General features: G+C 39.4%; 1 protein-coding gene across 7 annotated transcripts in view; it reads left to right on the top strand.

Moving 5' to 3' along the window:
- Positions 1 to 22611, top strand: part of LOC133226897 (glycerophosphodiester phosphodiesterase domain-containing protein 4-like) — a 136383-nt gene that overhangs the window by 14982 nt on the left and 98790 nt on the right. For 5 of the 7 annotated variants that reach the window (XM_061380957.1, XM_061380960.1, XM_061380958.1 and 2 more), the window contains 2 exons: positions 17725 to 17921; positions 20417 to 20520. In XM_061380957.1, coding sequence (XP_061236941.1) covers positions 17739 to 17921; positions 20417 to 20520 — 287 coding nt within the window. In that variant the 5' untranslated portion in view covers positions 17725 to 17738. Of the gene's footprint in view, positions 1 to 17724; positions 17922 to 20416; positions 20521 to 22611 lie in introns of those variants that run through there. The other 2 variants (XM_061380959.1, XM_061380961.1) reach the window with 2 other exon arrangements.

The following is a 22611-nucleotide window of genomic DNA, read 5'->3' as shown; positions in this document are numbered from 1 at the left end:
TATGGACCTAACAGAAGCAGAAGATATTAAGAAGAGGTGGCAAGAATACACAGAAGAACTGAACAAAAAAGATCTTCATGACCCAAATGATCACGATGGTGTGATCACTCACCTAGAGCCAGACATCCTGGAATGTGACGTCTAGTGGGCTTTAGGAAGCATCGGTTCAAACAAAGCTACTGAAGGTGATGGAATTCCACTTGAGCTATTTCAAATCCTGGAAAATGATGCTGTGAAAGTGCTGCACTCAATATGCCAGAAAATTTGGAAAACTCAGAAGTGGCCACAGAACTGGAAAAGGTCAGTTTTCATTCCATTCCCAAAGAAAGGCAATGCCAAAGAATGCTCAAACTACCACACAATTGCACTCACCTCACACGCTAGTAAAGTACTGCTTAAAATTCTCCAAGCCAGGCTTCAGCAACACATGAACTGTGAACTTCCAGATGTTCAAGCTGGTTTTAGAAAAGGCAGAGGAACTTTGCCAACTTCCGCTGGATCATCAAAAAAGCGAGAGTTCCAGAAAAACATCTATTTCTGCTTTATTGACTATGCCAAAGCCTTTGACTGTGTGGATCACAATAAACTGTGGAAAATTCTGGAAGAGATGGGAATACCAAACCACCTGACCTGCCTCTTGAGAAATCTGTATGCAGGTCAGGAAGCAACAGTTCGAACTGGACATGGAACAACCGACTGGTTCCAAATAGGAAAAGGAGTACGTCAAGGCTGTATATTGTCACCCTGCTTATTTAACTTATATGCAGAGTACATCATGAGAAACGCTGGGCTGGAGAAAGCACAAGCTGGAATCAAGATTGCCTGGGAAGATATCAATAACCTCAGATATGCAGATGACACCACCCTTATGGCAGAAAGTGAAGACGAACTGAAGAGCCTCTTGATGAAAGTGAAAGTGGAGAGTGAAAAAGTTGGCTTAAAGCTCAACATTCAGAAAACTAAGATCATGGCATCTGGTCCCATCACTTCATGGCAAATAGATGGGGAAACAGGGGAAACAGTGGAAACAGTGGCTGACTTCATTTTTCTGGTCTCCAAAATCATTGCATATGGTGATTGCAGCCATGAAATTAAAAGGTATTTACTCCTTGGAAGGACAGTTATGACCAACCTAGAAAGAATATTTAAAAGCAGAGACGTTACTTTGTCAACAAAGGTCCATCTAGTCAAGGGTATGGTTTTTCCAGTGGTCATGTATGGATGTGAGAGCTGGACTGTGAAGAAAGCTGAGTGCCGAAGAAATGAAGCTTTTGAACTGTGGTGTTGGAGAAGACTCTTTTTTTGTTTGTTTGTTTTACATTTAAATTTATTTATTTTAATTGGAGGCTAATTAGTTTACAATATTGTATTGGTTTTGCCATACATCTACATGAATCCACCACGGGTGTACACGTGCTCCCCATCCTCTCCCACCTCCCTCCCCATACCATCCCTGTGCCCCAGCCCCAAGCATCCTGTATCCTGCATCGAACCTGGACTGGTGATTTGTTTCTTATATGATATTATACATGTTTCAATGACATTCTCCCAAATCATCCCCCCCTACCCCCGCCCCCACAGAGTCCAAAAGACTGTTGTACACATCTGTGTCTCTTTTGGTGTCTCGCATACAGGGTTATCGTTACCATCTTTCTAAATTCCATATGTATGCGTTAATATACTGTATTGGTGTTTTTATTTCTAGCTTACTTCACTCTGTATAATAGGCTCCAGTTTCATCCACCTCATTAGAACTGATTCAATTGTATTCTTTTTAATGGCTGAGTAATACTCCATTGTGTATATGTACCACAGCTTTCTTATCCATTCATCTGCTGATGGACATCTAGGTTGCTTCCATGTCCTGGCTATTATAAACAGTGCTGTGATGAACATTGGGGTACACATGTCTCTTTCAATTCTTGTTTCCTCAGTGTGTATGCCCAGCAGTGGGATTGCTGGGTCATAAGGCAGTTCTATTTCCAGTTTTTTAAGGCATCTCCACACTGCTCTCCATAGTGGCTGTACTAGTTTGCATTCCCACCAACAGTGTAAGAGGGTTCCCTTTTCTCCACACCCTCTCCAGCATTTATTGCTTGTAGACTTTTGGATCGCAGCCATTCTGACTGGCATGAAATAGTACCTCACTGTGGTTTTGATTTGCATTTGGAGAAGACTCTTGAGAGTCCCTTGGACTGCAAGAAGATCCAACCAGTCCATCCTAAAGGAGATCAGGCCTGGGTGTTCATTGATAGGACTGATGCTGAAGCTGAAACTCCAATACTTTGGCCATCTGATACGAAGAGCTGACTCATTAGAAAAGACCCTGATGCTGGGAAAGATTGAGGACACGAGGAGAAGGAGATGACAGAGAATGAGATGGTTGGATGGCATCATCCACTCAATGGACATGGGTTTGGATGAACTCGTGGAGTTGATGATAGACAGGGAAGCCTGGGTGCTGCAGTTCATGGGTTACAAAGAGTTGGACATGACTGAGCAAGTAAAGTGAACTGACTGAATATGAAATAACAGTTTCTTAATATATATACATATATATATTATAGATGTATAGTTGACTTACAGTGTTTCAGGGTCACAGCAAGGTGATTCAGTTATGCACATATATTATTTTTGAAATTATTTTCCATTAAAAGTTATTAGAAGACATTTATAGTTCCTGTGATATACAGTAAACCTTTGGTATTTGTTGCCTATATTTTTTTAAAAATTAGAAATCTAGCATTCTATTCATACTATGTCCTACAAGTGGAATCAAAATGTCATAAATGGGGAGAACAGGATGGTGGAGGAGTAGGTTGGCATGGAGTACATCTCTCTCCATGGATACATCAGGAATACACCTTCAGACACAGAAGTGCATGCAGAACACCAGCTGAGAGTGGACAAGAGTACCTGACCAGTGAAAAAGGATATATAGAACCACGCAAAACTCAATAGGATGAAGGAACTAGTGGGGAAAACAGGAGTGTTAGTAGGACTGGACCTGCCCTTAGCAGGTGGGTGAACTGAAGCAGGAGTCTGATCCTCACATCAGGGCAATTGTCTAAGTCAGAGGAGAAACATTTAAGACTGAGAGTTAAACAGTTGATCTGTGGCAGCATAAATAGAATGAGAATCAGACAGTCCTTGCCGCAGCCATACATACCCCAGATGGGACCGCTGGTCCACTGGAAGGCACAGCGGCTGGGAGCTGGAGTTCAGGAATTGTGGAGCAATTGCAGGGCGAAGACTGCTGTTGACTGCTGAGCGACAGATTGAGGGGATGTGAGGGAGGAGATCCTGGTGGGAAATGCCAGTGGAGGAAATCCAGGCAGCCATGGAAGCAAGATGATACTGCTGAGTCACGCGTAAGGGGTTGGAACCATCACTATAGACTCTGTCTCCCCACATGCTAGCATCTGCAGCTGAAGAATAGAGAGGCTGGCCCATCAAACGCCTGAGGCACTGAACTGCAGAGTAGGACCCCAGCCAAGGGGGCCCCCTCTATGTGCCTGACGTGCCAAACATCAGAGAAGGGCCCCAGGCAAGGGAGCCTTCTAAGTGCCTGAATGGGAGGAGCTATGGAGAAAGACTGGCTGAGGAGGCCTTCTGATGGCCAGCCACAAGAGGCTCAGAAAAAGACTCCAATAAGGCTATTACTCCTGCGATGGAGGCAACCCGTATCCTGCACACTAGTCACCACCAGAGTACCCGCAAGCCAAGCAGCTGTGCCACCTTCATGCTCAACTTTCACTAGGGCAGAGCTGTCACAGGCAAAAAAAGTCTTACATCTATGCGTGCAGGGTTGCCTTCGTCATGTCCAACTCTGTGACCCTGTAGACCGTGGCCTGCCGGGCTTCTCTGTCAAGGAGGGGTTTCTCTAGGCAAGCAAACTGGAGCATAGTGGCTATTGGAAGGAATGGTTATCATTCCTTCTAGAGCACTATATTTCCTGCTGGCCTAGCCGCCACCTCCCCTGAGTACCTGGTGCTGCCAAAACCCCTGCAACCCAAGCAGCTGCTCCACCTCCACACCTGACCCTCATAGGGACAAACTCAAGCCTTCTAGGGCAGCTTCAGGAGCAAACCCCAGTGGATGACCCACATGCAGAGGTGGAAATAAAACCACAGTTGAAACCCAGGGGCAGTGTGGCTAAGGAAGAAGACCCAAACTTTCCCACCAGCTGTACAAGCTGCAGATTAAACCCACACGATCAACTAGGCAGACTTTGTGTCTATGGAATATATAAAAGGTCATTGAGAGCTCCCACAAAAGAAAATGCACTAGTTCTGATAACTGTGGACACTGGAGGCAAGAACACAGAGGAGCAGGACCAGATTAGAATCTGAGTTGCCCCCACAGCAGGTCCAAAGATCAGCACAGTATTAGAGGGCATCCTAGGGAGGTGAGGTGGACTATGACTCCCAACTAGGGAAAGGACTCTGACAGCTGCCGGGGTCCAGCCCCAGCTGATCCAGGGTATTCGAAGGAGAGACGGCATCAGCGACTATTTACATATTCATCAAAGATATAAAAAGTAATAGAATGAGGATAGCTCAATAGGAAAATTCAGTGGAGAAAAGAGGCTGAGTAGCTTGGTTTACGCGGAAAATCAATATAACCTGTGACACCAGGTTAGCTCTGACCACGGAGGCCGCAGGCGCCCTCTCAAATAGCGGAAGGTGCCCCACCTTAGACACCTTCTCTAGTGGGTCTTAGAAGCCCAGGCAAATAAATGGTCTCAGAGGACCTCTGCGCTCCAGATGGAGACTCAGCTGGAAATTGAGGAGAAGGATGACATGGGGAGACCAAGCTTTGGTGAGCAAGGCCCGTAGCTTTATTTTCAACAGGGGTTTTTATACCCTAAGTTACACATAGAGGATAATAGGGGATGCAAAGTCAGCAGTCTTTGATCCTTATCAAAAACCAAGGTTTCTTTCCTGCAAATTTATCGTATACAAATGGTTTAGGTGATTTACATCATCTTCTGGCCAGAAGGCCTATTAACATTTTATGACTCTTGACAAAGACTTATTTTCTCTAAGAGTAATTATTTTAAGGTTTGGCGCCATCTTCCGAAGGTGTTAGATAAAGTTGTATTCCTATAGGGCAGATGTGTAATGGGTTTACAACAAAGGAAAGAATTTATTACCTTAAGGGTCTAAAGTTGCTAACACCAAGGCCACTACTTATTTTTTCTACATACCAACTATATTAATTAATACACATTCAAGGATACAATACAGAAGATGTGGAAACTTGGCAGCAAGCATTGGCTCATCAATGAAATCTTTTACTAGTTTTATTCTGACAGTTTCTAACTCTGAGAGGCTCTAAGCTATTTGAATATCTTAAGCTTCCCATGCCTCTCGAGGCTGGGAGACTGTAAACAATCGTATGCATAGCTGTAGGAGTCTGGGTAAACTTGTCAGGCGAGTTAGAGAGCTATCTGAGGGGTTTGGATTTAAACACTCCTAATTGCCCAGGAACTTAATTAATTGGAGCTGTAAGTTAACTCTTTGACAGAAAAAGCGAGATGGTGGTGGGGGACAGCCCCCAGTAAAGTCAGAGGTGAGAGCACAAAGCAATAAAGTAGGCAGACTCTGGTTTTTGGGGGGGTAGATGCTCGAGAATATCCAGAGGGACTCCTGAGGCTTGATCCCACCTTTGCGTGTGCCGAGCCTCCTTCCTCATGACCTTTATCATGAGTGGAATGCCTCACCGGCTCCCGGCAGACAGCAGTGACTCAAGAAAAGCATTTATTATTATTATGGTTTGACATGTCCTGTAGATTCTTTTGGATATTTTTCTTTTTTTCCCACCTCTGTTGTAGTTGCAGAGAAGGGAATGGAAACCCACTCCAGTACTCTTGCCTGAAAAATCCCATGGACGGAGGAGTCTGGTGGGCTGCAGTCCATGGGGTCGAGAAGAGTCGGACACGACTGAGCGACTTCACTTTCACTTTTCACTTTCATGCATTGGAGAAGGAAATGGTAACCCACTCCAGTGTTCTTGCCTGGAGAATCCCAGGGACGGCTGAGCCTGGTGGGCTGCTGTCTATGAGGTCGCACAGAGTTGGACACGACTGAAGCAGCAGCAACAGCAGCAGCTGTTGTAGTTGTCGATTTCACTGGCACTATGAAATCCACCTAAGCTTTTGAGCTTTTTTTTTTTCCCTTTCTTTCTCAGTCACATTCTTTATTGTTGTTATAAACCTCTGCCTTTATGTTGGGCTTTTGCAGTTCTGTGGAATTTTTCTTTTTTCTTTTTTTTTAGTTTTAATTTTTTAAACCTATCATTATTTTTTCTACATTTATTCCTTTGTATGCTTTTCCTGCTGTTCTTTTCCCCTTGCAGTTAACCTTTAACATAGATAAATCTTCTTCATCTACCTCTATTTAACTTTTCATATCTATTCTTTCTTTCTTGCCTTTCCTCTCAATATATTTGTTAGTGTTTTTCATTGCCTTATCCCCCAATTGGCACCTTGCCTTAGTTTTGTTTTGCAGGTTGTGCTTAAGTTAGTTTTGTTCTGGCAGATATAATTTTTGGTTTCCTTTTTTAGCTGAGTCAATCTATTGTACTTTATTTTTGTTGGACTGTTTTGATTTTGCTTATGGGTGTATATGTATATGTGTATATTCAGTCACACTTTTTATTGTTCTTATAAACTTCTGCCTCTCTATTGGGCTTTTGCAGTTCTATGGAGTTTTTTCTTTCTTTTCCCTTTTTTCTTTCTTCTTCCGTGTTTTTGTTTTTGTTGTTTTTTCTTTTTTTTATCATTTTAATTTTCAATTTTTGAAAATCTATTATATTTTTTCTACATTTATTCCTTTGTTTGCCTTTCCTACTGTTCTTTTCCCCTTGCAGTTAATATTTAATGTATATAAATCTTCTTCAACTACCTCTGTTTAACTTTACATATCTATTCTTTCTTTCTTTCCTTTCCTCTCAACATATTTGTTAGTTTTCTTTTCATTGCTTTATTCCCAACTTGGCACCTTCCTTTAGTTTTGTTTTCCAGTTTGTGCTTTAGTTAGTTTTGTTAACTGGTAAATATAATTTTTATTTCCTTTGTTTGCTGGGACAATCTACTGTGCTTCATTTTTGTTGGACTGTTTTGACTTTGCTCATGGGTGTATATGTATCTGTGTATATTCCATTATTTTAATTATCATTTTCCTGAATTTGTAACTGCCATTTGTCTGGGGTTCATCCTTGGTCTCATTTGTATATTTCTTTTAATCTCACTTAATGCCATAACAAATCACTTGTCAAATCTTCATTCCTGACCGGAGATCAAGCCCTGAGCCTTTGAAGTGGGAGCACTGACTCCAAGACCCTAGACTACCAGAGAACTAACGCTAGGAAGAATCAAATAGTGAGAACTCACACAAAGGAAACCACTTGAATACAAGACCCAGCATCACCCAACCACCAGTCACATCCTGTGCAGGTCGCCACATCTAAACAACAAACAAAACAAAAATATAAACCCAATCATCAGCAGGCAGGAGTACCACCTCACTCAGCCTTGCCCATCAGAGGAAAGATAAATAAACAAACAAATAAACAAAGCTCAGCACAAATCTCAGCCTATACAAAGCTTGCAGAAACCACTGGACCAAACTTAGGAGGGCAGAAACCAAAAGAAAGAAAGAATTTAACCTTCAAAGAAAGAATTAAACTTTCCTTGAAGCCTGGGAAAAAGAGACCTCAAACACAATAAGTTAATAATAATGAAAAGGCAGAGAAATACTTCACAAATGAAGAAACAAACTAGAAACACAAGTCCAAATAAATGAAGAGGAAATAGGCAAGCTCTCTGAAAAAGAATTCAGATAATGATAGTAAAGAAGATCAAAAACCTTGAAAAAAAATGGAGAAAATGCAAAATCAGTCAAGAAAGACCTAGAAGAATTAAAGAATAAACATACAGAGACAAAAAACACGATTACTGAAATAAATACTCTAGAAGGAATAAATAGCAGAATATCTGAAGCAGAAGAACAAATCAGTGTGCTGGAAGATAAAATGGTGGAAATAACTTCTGCAGAGAATAATAAAGTAAAAAGAATGAAAAGAACTGACGATAGTCTCAGAGACCTCTGGGACAATATCAAACACACCAACATTCGAATTATAGGGGTCCAGAAGAAGAGAAAAAGAAAGGGTGTGATAAAATTTTTAAAGAGATTATAGTTGAAAATTTCTCCAACACAGAAAAGGAAATAGTCAATCAAGTCCAAGAGGCACAAAGAGTCCCATACAGGAGAAACCCAAGGAGAAACACGCCAAGACACATACTGATCAAACTGACAAAAGAAAGTGAAAGTGAAGTCACTCAGCCATGTCTGACTCTTTGCGACCCCATGGACTGTAGCCTACCAGGCTCCTCCATCCATGGGATTTTCCAGGCAAGAATACTGGAGTAGGTTGCCATTTCCTTCTCCAGGAGATCTTCCCAACCCAGGGATTGAACCCCGGTCTCCTGCATTGTAGGCAGATGCTTTACTGTCTGAGCCACCAGGGAAGCCAGTTAAACTGACAAAGATTAAACACAAAGGAAGAATATTAAAAGCAGCAAGGGAGAAGCAACAAGTAACATACAAGGAAAACTCCATATGCTTAACAGCTGATCTTTCAACAGAAACTCTGCAGGCCAGAACGAAGTAGCAGGATATATTTAAAGTACTGAAAGGGAAAAATCTACAACCAAGATTACAGTACCTGGCAAGGATCTCATTCAAAACTGATGGAGAAATAAAAGCTTTTCAGACAAGCAAAAGTTAAGAGAATTCAATACCACCAAACCACCTTTACAACAAATGTTAAAGAGACTTATATAATCAAGAAATACAAGAACAGGAAACAGATTTACAAAATCAACCCCCAAATAATTAAGAAAATAGCAGTAGGAACATATATATCAATAATTACTTTAAATGTAAATGGATTAAATGCTCCAACCAAAAGACACAGACTGGCTGAATGGATACAAAAACAAGACCCATATATATGCTGTCTAAAAGAAACCCATTTCAGACCTAAAGACACATGTAGACTCAGTGTTGGAGGATGGAAAAATTATTTCCACACAAATGGGAAGCAAAAGAAAGCTGGAATAGCAATCCTCATATCAGACAAAATAGACTTTTTTAAAAAATAAAGAAGATTACAAAAGATAAGGAAGGGCACTACATAATGATCAAGGGATCAATCCAAGAGGAATACATAATAATTGTAAATACCTATGCACATGGCACCCCACTCCAGTACTCTTGCCTGGAAAATTCCATGGATGGAGGAGCCTGGTAAGGCTGCAGTCCATGGGGTCGCTGAGGGTCAGACACGACTGAGCGACTTCACTTTCACTTTCCACTTTCATGCACTGGAGAAGGAAATGGCAACCCACTCCAGTGTTCTTGCCTGGAGAATCCCATGAACAGAGAAGCCTGGTAGGCTGCAGTCCATGGGGTCGCACAGAGTCGGACACGACTGAAGCGACTTAGCAGCAGCAGCAGCATGCACACAACATAGGAGCACCTCAATACATAAGGCAAACACTAACAGATATAAAAGGAGAAATTGACAGTAACACAATAGTAGGAGACTTTAACACCCCACTCACACCAATGGACAGATGATCAAAACAAAAAATTAATAAGGAAACACAAGTCTTAAATGATACATTAGATGAGGTGGATCTTAATGATATCTTCAAGATATTCCATCCAAATGCAGAAGAATACACCTTGTTCTCAAGTGCACGTGGAACATTCTCCAGGATAAACCACATTTTGGGTCACAAATCAACCTCAGTAAATTTAAGAAAATTAAAATCATATCAAGCATCTTCTCCAACCACTATGCTATGAAACTATATATCAATCACAAGAAAAAAATTGTAAGAAACACAAAAACATGGAGATTAAACAACACATTTCTAAATAACCAATGGGTTATTGAAGAAATCAAAAGGAAATCAAAAAATTTCTAGAAACAAATGACAATGAAAACACAACAACTCAAAACCTATGGGATGCAGCAAAAGCAGTTCTAATAAGGACATTTATAGCAATACAACCCTACCTCAAAAAAAAAAAAAAAAAAACAAGAAAAGCATTGACTAGACAACCTAACTTTACACCTAAAACAACTGGGAAAAAAAGAAGGAAAAAAAACAAAATTAGTAAAAGTAAAGAAATCATAAAGATCCAAGCAGAAATAAGTGAAAAAGAAATGAAAGAAACAATAGTAAATATTAATAAAACTAAAAGCTGTTTCTTTGAGAAGATAAAAAAAATTGACAAACCCTTAACCAGACTCATTAAGAAAAAAAGAATAATCAAATCAACAAAATTAGAAATGAAAAAGGAGAGGTTACAACAGACAATGCAGAAATACAAAGGAATATAAGAGACTATTATGAACAACTATATGGCAATAAAATGGATAACCTGGAAGAACTGGACAGATTCTTAGAAAAGTTCAGTCTTCCAAAACTGAACCAGGAAGAAATGGAAATTATGAAGAACCCAATCACAAGAACTGAAATTGAAGCTGTGATCAAAAATCTCCCAAAAAACAAAAGACCAGGACCAGATGGCTTCACAGGAGAATTCTATCAAACGTTTAGAAAAGAGTTAATGCCTATCCTTCTAAAACTCTTTGAAAAAGCTTCAGAGGAAGGAACACTTCTGAACTCATTCTACAAGGCCACCATCACCCTGATACCAAAACCAGACAAAGGCAACACACACACAAAAAAAGAAAACTACAGACCAATATCACTGATGAACACAGATGCAAAAATCCTCAACAAAATTTTAGCAAACAGAATTCAGCAACACATCAAAAAGCAAATACACCATGATCAAGTTGGGTTTATTCCAGGGATGCCAGGATTCTTCAATATATGCAAGTCAATCAATGTGATACACCATATTAACAAATTGAAACATAAAAACCACATGATAATCTCAATAGATGCAGAAAAGGCCTTTGACAAAATTCAGCACCCATTTATGATTAAAACTTTTCAAAAAATGGGCATGGAAAGAACCTACCTCAACATAGTAAAAGCCTCAACATATTATAAGCCTACAGCAAACATTATTCTCAATGGTGAAAAACTGAACGCATTCCCCTGAAGATCAGGAATAAGACAAGGGTTCACCTTGTCTTTCACCACTATTATTCAACATAGTTATGGAAGTCCTAGCTACAGCAGAGAAGAAAAAGAAATAAAAGGAATCCAGATGAAAAAGAAAAGAAAAGCTCTCACTCTTTGCAGATGACATGATACTTTACATAGAAAACCCTAAAGATAGTATCAGAAAATTAACTAGAGCTAATCAGTGAATTTGGCAAAGTTGCAGGATACAAAATCAATACACAGAAATCACTTGCATTTCTATATACTAACAGGAAAATTCAGAAAGAGAAATTAAGGAATCAATCCCATTCATCGTTGCAACAAAAAGAATTAAATATCTTGGAATAAACTTACCTAAGGAGACAAAAGTACTATACACAGAAAATTATAAGACACTGGTGAAAGAAATCAAAGACAACATAAACAGATGGAGAGATATTCCATGTTCCTGGGTAGGAATAATCAATATTGTGAAAATTACTATACTACCAAATGCAATCTACAGATTCAGTGCTATCCCTATCAAACTACCAATGGCATTTTTCACAGAACTAGAACAAAAAATTTCACAATTCATATGGAAACACAAAAGACCCCGAATAGCCAAAGTAGTCTTAAGAAAGAAGAGTGGAGCTGGAAGAATCATGCTTCCTGACTTCAGATTATACTACAAAGCTACAGTCACCAAGACAGTATGGTACTGGCACAAAAACAGAAACATAGACCAATGGAACAAGATAGAAAGCCCAGAAATAAACCCATGTACCTATGGGTATCTTATTTTTGACAAAAGAGGCAAGAATATACAATGGGGCAAAGACAGCCTCTTCAATAAATTGTGTGGGGAAACCGGACAACTACATGTAAAAGAATGAAATTAGAAACTTCCTAACACTGTACACAAAGAGAAACTCAAAATGGATTAAAGACCTAAATGTAAAACCAGAAACTATAAAACTCTTAGAGGAAAACATAGGCCGAACACTCGATTACATGAACCAAAGCAATATCCTCAATGACCCACCGCCTAGAGTAGCGGAAATAAAAACAAAAGTAAATAAGTGGGACCTGGTTAAACCAAAAGCTTTTGCACAGCAAAGGAAACTGTAAGCAAGGTGAAAAGACAGCCCTCATAATGGGAGAAAATAATAGCAAATGAACCAACTGACAAAGGATTAATTTCCAAAATATACAAGCAGCTCATACATCTCAATACCAGAGAAACAAACAACCCAATCAAAAAGTGGGAAAAATACCTAAACAGAAATTTCTCCAAATAAGACACAGATGGCTAACAAACACATGAAAAGATGCTCAACATCACTCATTATTAGAGAAATGCAATTCAAAACTACAATGAGATATCACCTCACACCAGTCAGAATGGCCATCATCAAAAAGTCTACAAACAATAAACGCTGGGGAAGGTGTGGAGAAAAGGGAACACTCTTGTACTGTTGGTGGGAATGTATATTGATACAGCCACCATGGAAGATGGTATGGAGATTCCTTTAAAAATCTATGATTAAAACCACCATATTACCCAGCAATCCCACTTCTAGGCATATACCCTGAGGAAACCAAAACAGAAAAAGACACATGTATCCCATTGTTCATTGCAACACTATTTGCAAAGCTAGAACATGGAAGTAACCTAGATGTCTATCGACAGATGAATGGATAAAGAAATTGTGGTACATATACACAATGTGTATGAGTAATATACATACTACTCAGCCATAAAAAGGAATGCATTTGAGTCAGTTCTAATGAGGTGGATGAACCTAGAACCTATTATACAGAGTGAATGTGTGGAGTAAGTCAGAAGAGAAAGATAAATATTGTATTCTAACATGTATATATGGAATATATAAAAATGATACTGATGAATTTATTTACAGGGCAGCAATATAGAAACAGACAGAGAATAGACTTATGGACATGGGGAGAGGGGAGGAGAGGGTAAGATGTATGAAAAGAGTAACATGAAAACTTACATTACCATATGTAAAAAGATAGTGAAAAGGAATTTGCTGCATGGCTCAGGAAACTCAAACGCAGGTTCTGTGTCAACCTAGAGGGGTAGAATGGGAAGGGAGATGGGAGAGAAGTTGGAAAGGGAGGGGACATATGTATACCTATGGCTGATTCATACTGAGGTTTGACAGAAAACAATGAAATTCTGTAAAGCAATTGTCCTTCAATAAAAAATAAAATTTAAAAAAAACTTTAAAAAGTCATAAATTCTTCAGCTAGACAAAAATTCGTAGATTTTCGAAAATACATAAGACATATTTAAATGCATATATACAAAAGGTTTTCCACTATGCTTGATAAAGGCTTGAGAAAGAACATTAAAAAAGACGAGATGGAGAAATTGGTAAACATAAACTAAATGAAATGGGAGCACTGGATATGAAATAGAAAAAGGCAAAACAAACTAGATAAAAGTAAAAGGTCATCATGTAATCCAGTTGTTTTTAAACATAACTGCTTATTAGAAAAATATCTGGAGCTCTGAAGGAAACAAAAAAAGCAGTCATGGGTATTTTTGTTTTTCAAAACTTAAGATAATTCTGATATGCATCTGGATTTTAAAAAGTGATTGCAGGTTTTTCTATTAAATCCTGCAATAGAGGATTTAGAGTTCTATTATTTAGAGATATAGAGTTCTATTATTTTTCTGTTGACCAATCATGATACAGTGTTATTGTTACTAAAAGTTACATAATCACAATAGTAAAAGATGTTTATCATTTTCCACAATCAATAGCCAGATGAAAAATAAAAGATAATTACAATTGCAATCCATAATAGGAGCACGACTAACTTAACAGTATAAAATAATTACATACAATTTAGGGGGTCAAGCAGAGTGATGTGGTTAGTGGAAGCGCATATATGCATGTGTTTTCATCCATCCAGCCAGTCTATATCTTTTGGTTGATGACTTTAATCCATTTACATTTCAGGCAATTATTGATACGTGGCAACCCACTCCAGTATTCTTGCCTGGAAAATCCCATGGACAGAGGAGACTGGGGGGCTACAGTCCATGGGATCACAAAGAGTTGGACACGATTGAGAAACTTCACTTTCACTTTCATGATCCTACTACCATTTTATTAATTGTTTTGAGTTTATTTTCCGTACGTCTTTTCCTGCTCTTGTGTTTCCTGCCTTGAGAAGTTCCTTTAGCATTTGTTGTAAAGCCAGTTTGATGGTGCTGAATTCTCTTAGCTTTTGCTTGTCTGGAAAGCTTTTGATTTCTCCATCAAATCTGAATGAGAGTCTTGCTGGGTAGAATATCCTTGGTTGTAGGTTCTTCCCTTTCATCACTTTAAATATATTGTCATTCCCTTCTGGCTTGTAGAGTTTCTGTTGAGAAATCAACTGATAGTCTGATGGGAGTTCCCTTGTATTTGTTATTTTTCCCTTGTTGCTTTTAATATTTTATCTCTGTCTTTAATTTTTGTCAGATTACTGTGTGTCTTGATGTATTGCTACTTGGGTTTATCCTGCCTAGGACTCTCTGTGCTTCCTGAACTTGGTTGACTATTTCTTTTCCCATGTTAGGGAAGTTTTTAGCTATTACCTCTTCGGATATTTTCTCAGGTCCTTTCTATCTCTCTCTCTCTCCTCCTTCTGGGACCCCTAGAATATGAATGTTTATGCATTTAATGTTATCCCAGAGGTCTCTTAGGCTGTCTTCATTTCTTTTCATTATTTTTTCTATATTCTGCTCTATGGCAATGATTTCCACCATTCTGTCATCCAGGTCATTTATCCATTTTTCTGCCTCAGTTATTCTACTATTGATTCCTATTCTAGTCTATTATTCATCTCTGTTTGTTTGTTCTTTAGTTTTTGTAGGTCTTTGGTAAACACATTTCTTGCATCTTCTCCATTATTTTTCCAAGATCCTGGATTATCTTCACTATCATAATTCTGGATTCTTTTTCTGGAAGCTTGCCTATTTCCACTTAATTTAGGGGTTTTGTCTTGCCCCTTCATCTGGAACATAACTTTCTGCTTTTTCATCATGATTAACTTTCTGTAATATGGTTTTTGTTTTAGCTGCTACAGGACTGCCCTTCTTGTTTCTTCTATCTACTCTCTGATGGATGAGACTAAGTCACTTGTGTAAGACTGATGGGAGGGACTGGCAATGGGAAAAACTGGGTCTTGCTCTGGTGGGCAGAGCCTTGCTCAGAAAAGCCGTAATCCAATTATCTGCTGAGGCTGGGGTTACACTCCCTCCCTGGTAGTTGTTTGTCCTGAGGAGACCTAGCCCTAGGATCTATGGGCTGTATGGTAGGGTTAATAGTGAACTCCAAGAGGGTTTACACTGAGGCGGACCTTCCCATCCTGCTGCTACTAGTGCCCCCATCCCTCTGGTGAGCTCTTGCCAACCCATGCCCCCACAGGAGGCTCTCCAACACTATTAGGTAGTTTTGGTTCAGTCTCCTATGGAAGATTTTGTTGTGCAATCCATGATTGGAGTCTCTGTTTCCCACAGTCCTGTGGTAGTCCTATAATTAAATCCCACTGACTTCAAGGCCAGATTCCCTAGGTATTCCCAGTCCCTTTGTTGGATCCCCAGGCTAGGAAGCCTGACATGGGGTTTGGAACCTTCACAACAATGAAGCTCTTTGGTATTATTGTTCTCCAGTTTATGGGTCACCCACCTGGCAGATATAGGATTTTATTTTATCATGATTGCACCCCTCCTACCACTTCACTGAAGCTTCTTCTTTGTCTTTGGACATGGGGTATCTTTTTTTTTTTGGTGGGTTCCAGCATCCTCCTGTCCATGGTTGTTCAACAGCTAGTTGCAATTTTGGAGCTTTCACAAGAGGATATGATTGCACATCTTTCTACTCAGCCATCTTAAATTGGAAGTCCAGACTTCGTGTTCTTAACTACAACATTAGATTGTCTTTCACAAAAAAAAAAAAAAAAAAAGCACAACAGAAAATTTCCAGTGGCAAAGACTATTGTCTGGGATCAAGTCTTTAAGAATTTTTGTCGTTTGATTTAATTTTTTCTTTTACTCCCCTAATTCCACACATTCTCTAGAAGTTCCTTTGTCTGAGAACTTTATTCTGTCACAGAGGTATGAGGAAATGCAGGAGTGACAGCTAGATATCTTTCAATATCTATTTTCCCTTTTTTACTAGTAAGAAAACCCCTGTTAGTAAAATGTCTCATACAGTTTCTTTAAATGTCCTTAAAATAAGGGGGAGCACCCTTCTTTGTTCCTTCTTCCTTCCTGATAGTTGGAATTTGGAGTGATAGATATAGCTTGAACATCCATTTTGTACCCTGAGAAGGAGCCATGCACTATAATGGAAGAACAAACTGGAAGATGTCTGGGTTCTAACAACATTGGGAAGTAGCATGCCACATAATTTATTTATACATTTTTAGGGGCAAATTTTTGTTGGTAAAAGCGAAAATAAACTTGTCTAATTTTAGCAACTGCTGTTCTGAATATTCCATCATTTTTGATTGAGGCTAACTCTTAAAAATGCCATATGTGAGGTGAGAATGGCAAGGGGAAGCCATTTGTATGTCTAACTCATTAGTCAAGAATTGTATTTTTTCATATACTTAACCCATGCCTCTAAATTCTCAAGCTACTTCACGAGCATACCACAGTTTTAAAAACACATTCATATCTATCATCTAATTTGATATTTTCAGCATCTATTAGTTGGCTAGGGCAGAGAATATGGTACCATTTTAGAGATAAGAAAATTAAACATTGAATAATGTAACATTTTCAATAAATACTAAGCTAATTCATGAGAAAGAGAGGGTGAAGCTCTACTCTTCTACACCAAATCCAGTGCATCTCCCTAGATTATAAACTTTTGAAAGATCTATCCATTGTTGGGGCTTCCCTGATAGCTCAGTTGGTAAAGAATCCTCCTGCAATGCAGGAGATCCTGGTTCTATTCCTGGGTCAGGAAGATCCCCTGGAGAAGGGATAGGCTCAGTTCAGTTCAGTTCAGTTCAGTCGCTCAGTCGTGTTCGACTCTTTGTGACCCCATGAATCGCAGCACGCCAGGCCTCCCTGTCCATCACCAACTCCCGGTGTTCACTCAAAATCACATCCATCAAATCAGTGATGCCATCCAGCCATCTCATCCTCTGTCGTCCCCTTCTCCTCCTGCCCCCAATCCCTCCCAGCATCAGAGTCTTTTCCAATGAGTCAGTTCTTCACATGAAGTGCCCAAAGTACTGGAGTTTCAGCTTTAGCATCATTCCTTCCAAAGAAATCCCACGGCTGATCTCCTTCAGAATGGACTGGTTGGATCTCCTTGCAGTCCAAGGGACTCTCAAGAGTCTTCTCCAACACCACAGTTCAAAAGCATGAATTCTTCGGTGCTCAGCTTTCTTCACAGTCCAACTCTCACCACTCCAGTATTCTTGGGCTTCCCTTGTGGCTCAGCTGTTAAAGAATCTGCCTGCAATGTGGGAGACTTTTCTGTAGAATTGTGGGGTAGGAGACATTTGAGGGAGCTTCTGGATCCTGACTATTTTATTTACCATTCCAGCAAAAGGGTGAAGCATGGATGACATTAACAGGACTGAGGTTGGGAATGAGGAGACAGGAAGAAGAGAAAATAATTCATGGATTAAACGCCACTTCAACTATGAATGCTATATGACTTTCCTTAATGGCTGCTACAGCTGCAAGTGGGAAGCCCAACAGAAGAAAAAACCCAGACGTCCACTCTGCTGCTGTTCTTTGGTACAGAGCGATGGGAAGGAGATGGGCCATATTTTCTTAGATTTGGGGGACGTGGGCCTTGAAATAAGTGCTATAATTGTGTGTGTGTCTGTGTGTGTCTGCCTATGCAGACAGTCATGCATCATGTGTAATGCGTCAAAAATAGCTATTTATAAGGTGAAAGGTGATCAGAATTGGATAGGTAAAGAAAAGAAGGTGGCAAAAGAAGTGATATCAGAGGAGGAGTCAAAGCGCTTAGAATAAAGTGTATTTTTGGTAGAGAAGAGGATATGGATGGAGAAGTGACGGGAAATGAAGTTAGAGACAGAGGCGGGACAGACTGTGGTTTTAAGAATTTTATTTCTGCCACGTAGGGAGATAAGAGTCCCTAAAGATTTTAAGACACCAAGGAGAACAGTAGTGTGTTCAGTAAAAAATGAACTTCCATTGTTGAATTTACACATATTAGGTGATAAATGGTAAGTGATCTGGTTGGAGAATATTTTAACCAGATTGTGTAGTAACTTTATGTCAAACTAAACTGAACTTTTTCCTGGAACAGTGTGGAGGCTTTTAACATTTTCAAATGAATGGCAACAGTGAAAATCAAAATAAGGAAATGGATTTATCCATCATTTATTGAATGTGTGCCATAGTGAATAAGACCACTAAGGCCTCTGGCTCTCCTGCGTGTCACAGGGATGAGTTAGGTAGTAAACAGTAATGAAGAAAGGTGGTTTCAGCTGGAGATAAGAGCTTTGAAGACAATGCATAGGAAAATGTGTTAGGTAGATGGAAACACGGTTAGAGAAGACTACTTTGAAACAATGTCACATAAGCAGTCTCAAGTGAAGACCTTGGGACCAGCCATGTATATGTCTGGGGGCAAAAATATCTCAGCCTGAGGAACCAGGAAATGCAAATCTCTTGAAATGGGAACAGATTTGGTCATGTTTTAGAAACAAACAAAAAAAAAACATCATGAATGGAGTTCAGTAATGACATTAGTTTGTAGAGTGGGACGAGGTCAGGAGTGGGCAAGGCTTAATCATGTAGGACCTTAGGGCCATGGCAGGCAGTTTGAATGATTATTCTGATATAGTAGGAAGTTCTGGGAGAGTTGTAAGCAGGGGAGTCTTTATCTGATACATGTTTTTAAAAGGTCACACAGGTTTTATGTAGAGAGTGCATATAAACCTGAAATCAAAACATGCTCTCTTCATCTTCCTACATGCTGGAAGCAGTGGTTAAGTGCCTTAATGCTCGTAGTGTCTCTCACCTTTTTGGGGTATTCTTTCTGTTTCCCATTTTATTTCTTACCCTTAGTCTTCACAATAGCCACATAATTTATATAAGGCAGAGACTCTATACATTTTTAATAGTTTGGATGCAGTATCCCAAGGAGGCAAAATTTCTCTTTCATATGGTACAGTAATGTTCCCAGGGCTTGACAACTCTGGCTTGGCTGAATTTGATACGGTTTCAGTTATTGGGGTAGTCTTCAAGAATCAGTTTGTTCACCTTCTCCATAAAAATACTCTCCATCTTGACTTTGAGCTCACATATCTGGATAGTGCCCCTGCCACCGCTTAGCTATGTGACCTTGAGTCAATTACCTTACCTCTCTGAGCTTTAGTTCTGCAAAATGAGGTTAACAATACCTAACTTATATGACTATATTGAGTAATAAAGCAAATGAAAATTGTGAAGTCCCTAACATTGTATTCATATAAAATGGATACTGAAAAAAAAAAAGGAGCTTGTTTATTCCCTAAATTCCTCCCTTCCCAAAAATGTGGGTAGATAAATGACTAAGTGAATTTGTGAATGAATATGTTACTCAACTAATGAACAAACATTTGATACTTGAAGAGATGGATAAATTCAACAGATGGTTGTTGAGACACTGTGATAAGATCAGATCAGATCAGTCGCTCAGTCGTGTCTGACTCTTTGCGACCCCATGAATCGCAGCACGCCAGGCCTCCCTGTCCATCACCAACTCCCGGAGTTCACCCAGACTCACGTCCATCGAGTCAGTGATGCCATCCAGCCATCTCATCCTCTGTCGTCCCCTTCTCCTCCTGCCCCCAATCCCTTCCAGCATCAGAGTCTTTTCCAATGAGTCAACTCTTCGCATGAGGTGGCCAAAGTACTGGAGTTTCAGCTTTAGCATCATTCCTTCCAAAGAAATCCCAGGGCTGATCTCCTTCAGAATGGACTGGTTGGATCTCCACATTGGTGATATATAGAAGGGTAACAGAAGTTCCTTTTACTCAAAAAAGAAACAGATAACATCAGATACAAATCTATACAAAAATGATTCCAGTTCAGGGTAATGTTATAAATAGGCTTTTACAAAATTCCATAGGGGTAAAAGAATACAGTGTTCTCTCCAGCCTGGGGAGTGTAATGCTGCAGTGTAACTATGTAGACCTCTGGGGAGTATAAGCAGATGTTGCTGAGATACAATGGATAAATGGAGCTAAATGAGACTTCCTTCTTTCTCTTCCCAGAGAGAGCGAATATTTTACCCCTGGCTGATTATGTCATTTTTCTTGTCTACAATTTTGCTGTTTACATGGGTGGAGACTTCAAATGAATACAATGGCTTTGACTGGTGAGTTTCACTTTTTTTAATTTTTCATTTGAGTAAGGCAATGGCAACCCACTCCAGTACTCTTGCCTGGAAAATCCCATGGACGGAAGAACCTGGTAGGCTGTAGTCCGTGGGGTCGCAAAGAGTCTGACACGACTGAGTGACTTCACTTTCACTTTTCACTTTCATGCATTGGAGAAGGAAATGGCAACCCACTCCAGTGTTCTTGCCTGAAAAATCCCAGGGATGGCAGAGCCTGGTGGGCTGCTGTCTATGGGGTCGCGCAGAGTCGGACACGACTGAAGCGGCTTAGCAGCAGCAAGGGTTCTTTGGTCTAATAGCCACATGGATGCTACTTCAGGCTGAAAAGATCTGGTGACATAAGAGGAAAAGTGGGGAAAAAATGGGTGTTCTACAGCTAGTGGATGGGAGGCACAACTCTGGGGAGGGGTATGGTTGCTCAGCACCCTCAGCTACTATACTTCCCTTCCACCTATGCTCCCTCTCACACTTAGACCAAATCTGCTCAGTGAGACACTTTCTCTGTGCTTCCCGTGCCCCCAGTCCTTCTATTCAGATGATTCCCTGATACCTTGGTCCTCAGCTTCTCTGTCTGGGTTACTGATACCTACACTGGTTGGTCTTCATGATCTCTGTCCATGAACCCTGATGTCTCTGCCTCACCTCCAGCCTCTGTTTCTTCCTTCTTTCTTTACTGGGCTTTCTAAGACTCTGGAGACAGAAACAGTGTCCCATCTCATCATCTTTTCTAGCCAGATTCCTGCTCTGAACTATTCCTAGCTCTTCCAGTTTCTCTGGCCTGACTGATATATGGTACCATTACTTGGTATTTGAGGGCAAAAGTGGTATCTTTTAGTATGAGGCTTTAAAAATGTAATACAGTTTACTTTTTTCTTTATATAAGTAAAATATGTTGTTTTAAATATTAAGAAATGCAGAAAAGTAGAAAATATTATCTTATTCTTCAGTGGCAATCACTTGGTGTACTTCTCAGTCTTTTTTCCTATGCTTATTTTTATATTATGCTTGTACCATATATGTAATTTTTCTTTTTTCCCCCATTTAAAATAGTTGTACACATTTTGACAAATTATTAAAACTCAATGAAAATCACTTTAAATGGTTTTAGAGTCTTTCATGACATGAAGATACTGTAGTGCACTTCCGTGCTCACTCGCTTCAGTTGTGTCCAACTCTAGGCGACCCCATGGACTATGGCCCACCAGGCTCCTCTGTCCATGGGATTCTCCAGGCAAGAATACTGAAGTCCCCTGGAGGAAGAAATTCTCCAGGGGAACTTCCCAACCCATGTCTCTTGCATCTCCTGCATTGCAGGCAGATTCTTTACCCACTGAGCCAACTGGTAAGGAGGTAGTGCACTTACTTATTTTTTATTGTTAAGCATTATTAGTTTTTCTAGAATATGAGTGTAGAGAAATCTTTGTGTTCTGACTTAGAGTCTTACAGGAGATTCCCACAAGTGGCATTATTCAGTCAAGAAGAATAAAACACTAGTAAAATTCATTATTCCTATTACTAAAGTATTTCTCAAAAGGTAGTAGTTTCCATTCAAAATAAAGGTTTTGGCTTTCTATTTTAAACTTCCATTGACAGCATTGACTATTCTAATTTTGAATCATTTTTATTAATTTATAGAAGAAATTTATTTTTATTTAATTTAATTATTTACCAGGTATTGAAACTGATTTCTTTAGTAATTTATTTTCTTTTTGGTTTTCTTCCTTTATCTTGTGGGATTTAGTTTTCTCATTTATATGCATTCTTTATTTATTCATCAATTCTAAAGTTCTCCACAATATTGGAAATAAGAAATGTTTCACTTCTTTATAAAATTTTACCTAGTTTTAGAGAACTTTATATTGAGATGTAGTTGAAACACAATATTACATTTCTTTTAGGTATATATTATAGCATAATGATTTGCTATTTCTATATATTGTGGAATGATCACTGCAGTAAGTCTGGTTAAAATTCTACATCACACATAGTTTCAATTTTTGTGTGTGATGAGAATTTTTAAGAAATATTCTCTTAACAACTTCCAAATATACAATACTGTATTATTAACTA

Source organism: Bos javanicus, chromosome 15 (assembly GCF_032452875.1).
Source record: "Bos javanicus breed banteng chromosome 15, ARS-OSU_banteng_1.0, whole genome shotgun sequence".
NCBI classification, from domain to species: Eukaryota; Metazoa; Chordata; class Mammalia; order Artiodactyla; family Bovidae; genus Bos; species Bos javanicus.
Note: the sequence above shows the minus strand (reverse complement) of the source record. Positions and strands in the feature narration are given on the sequence as shown.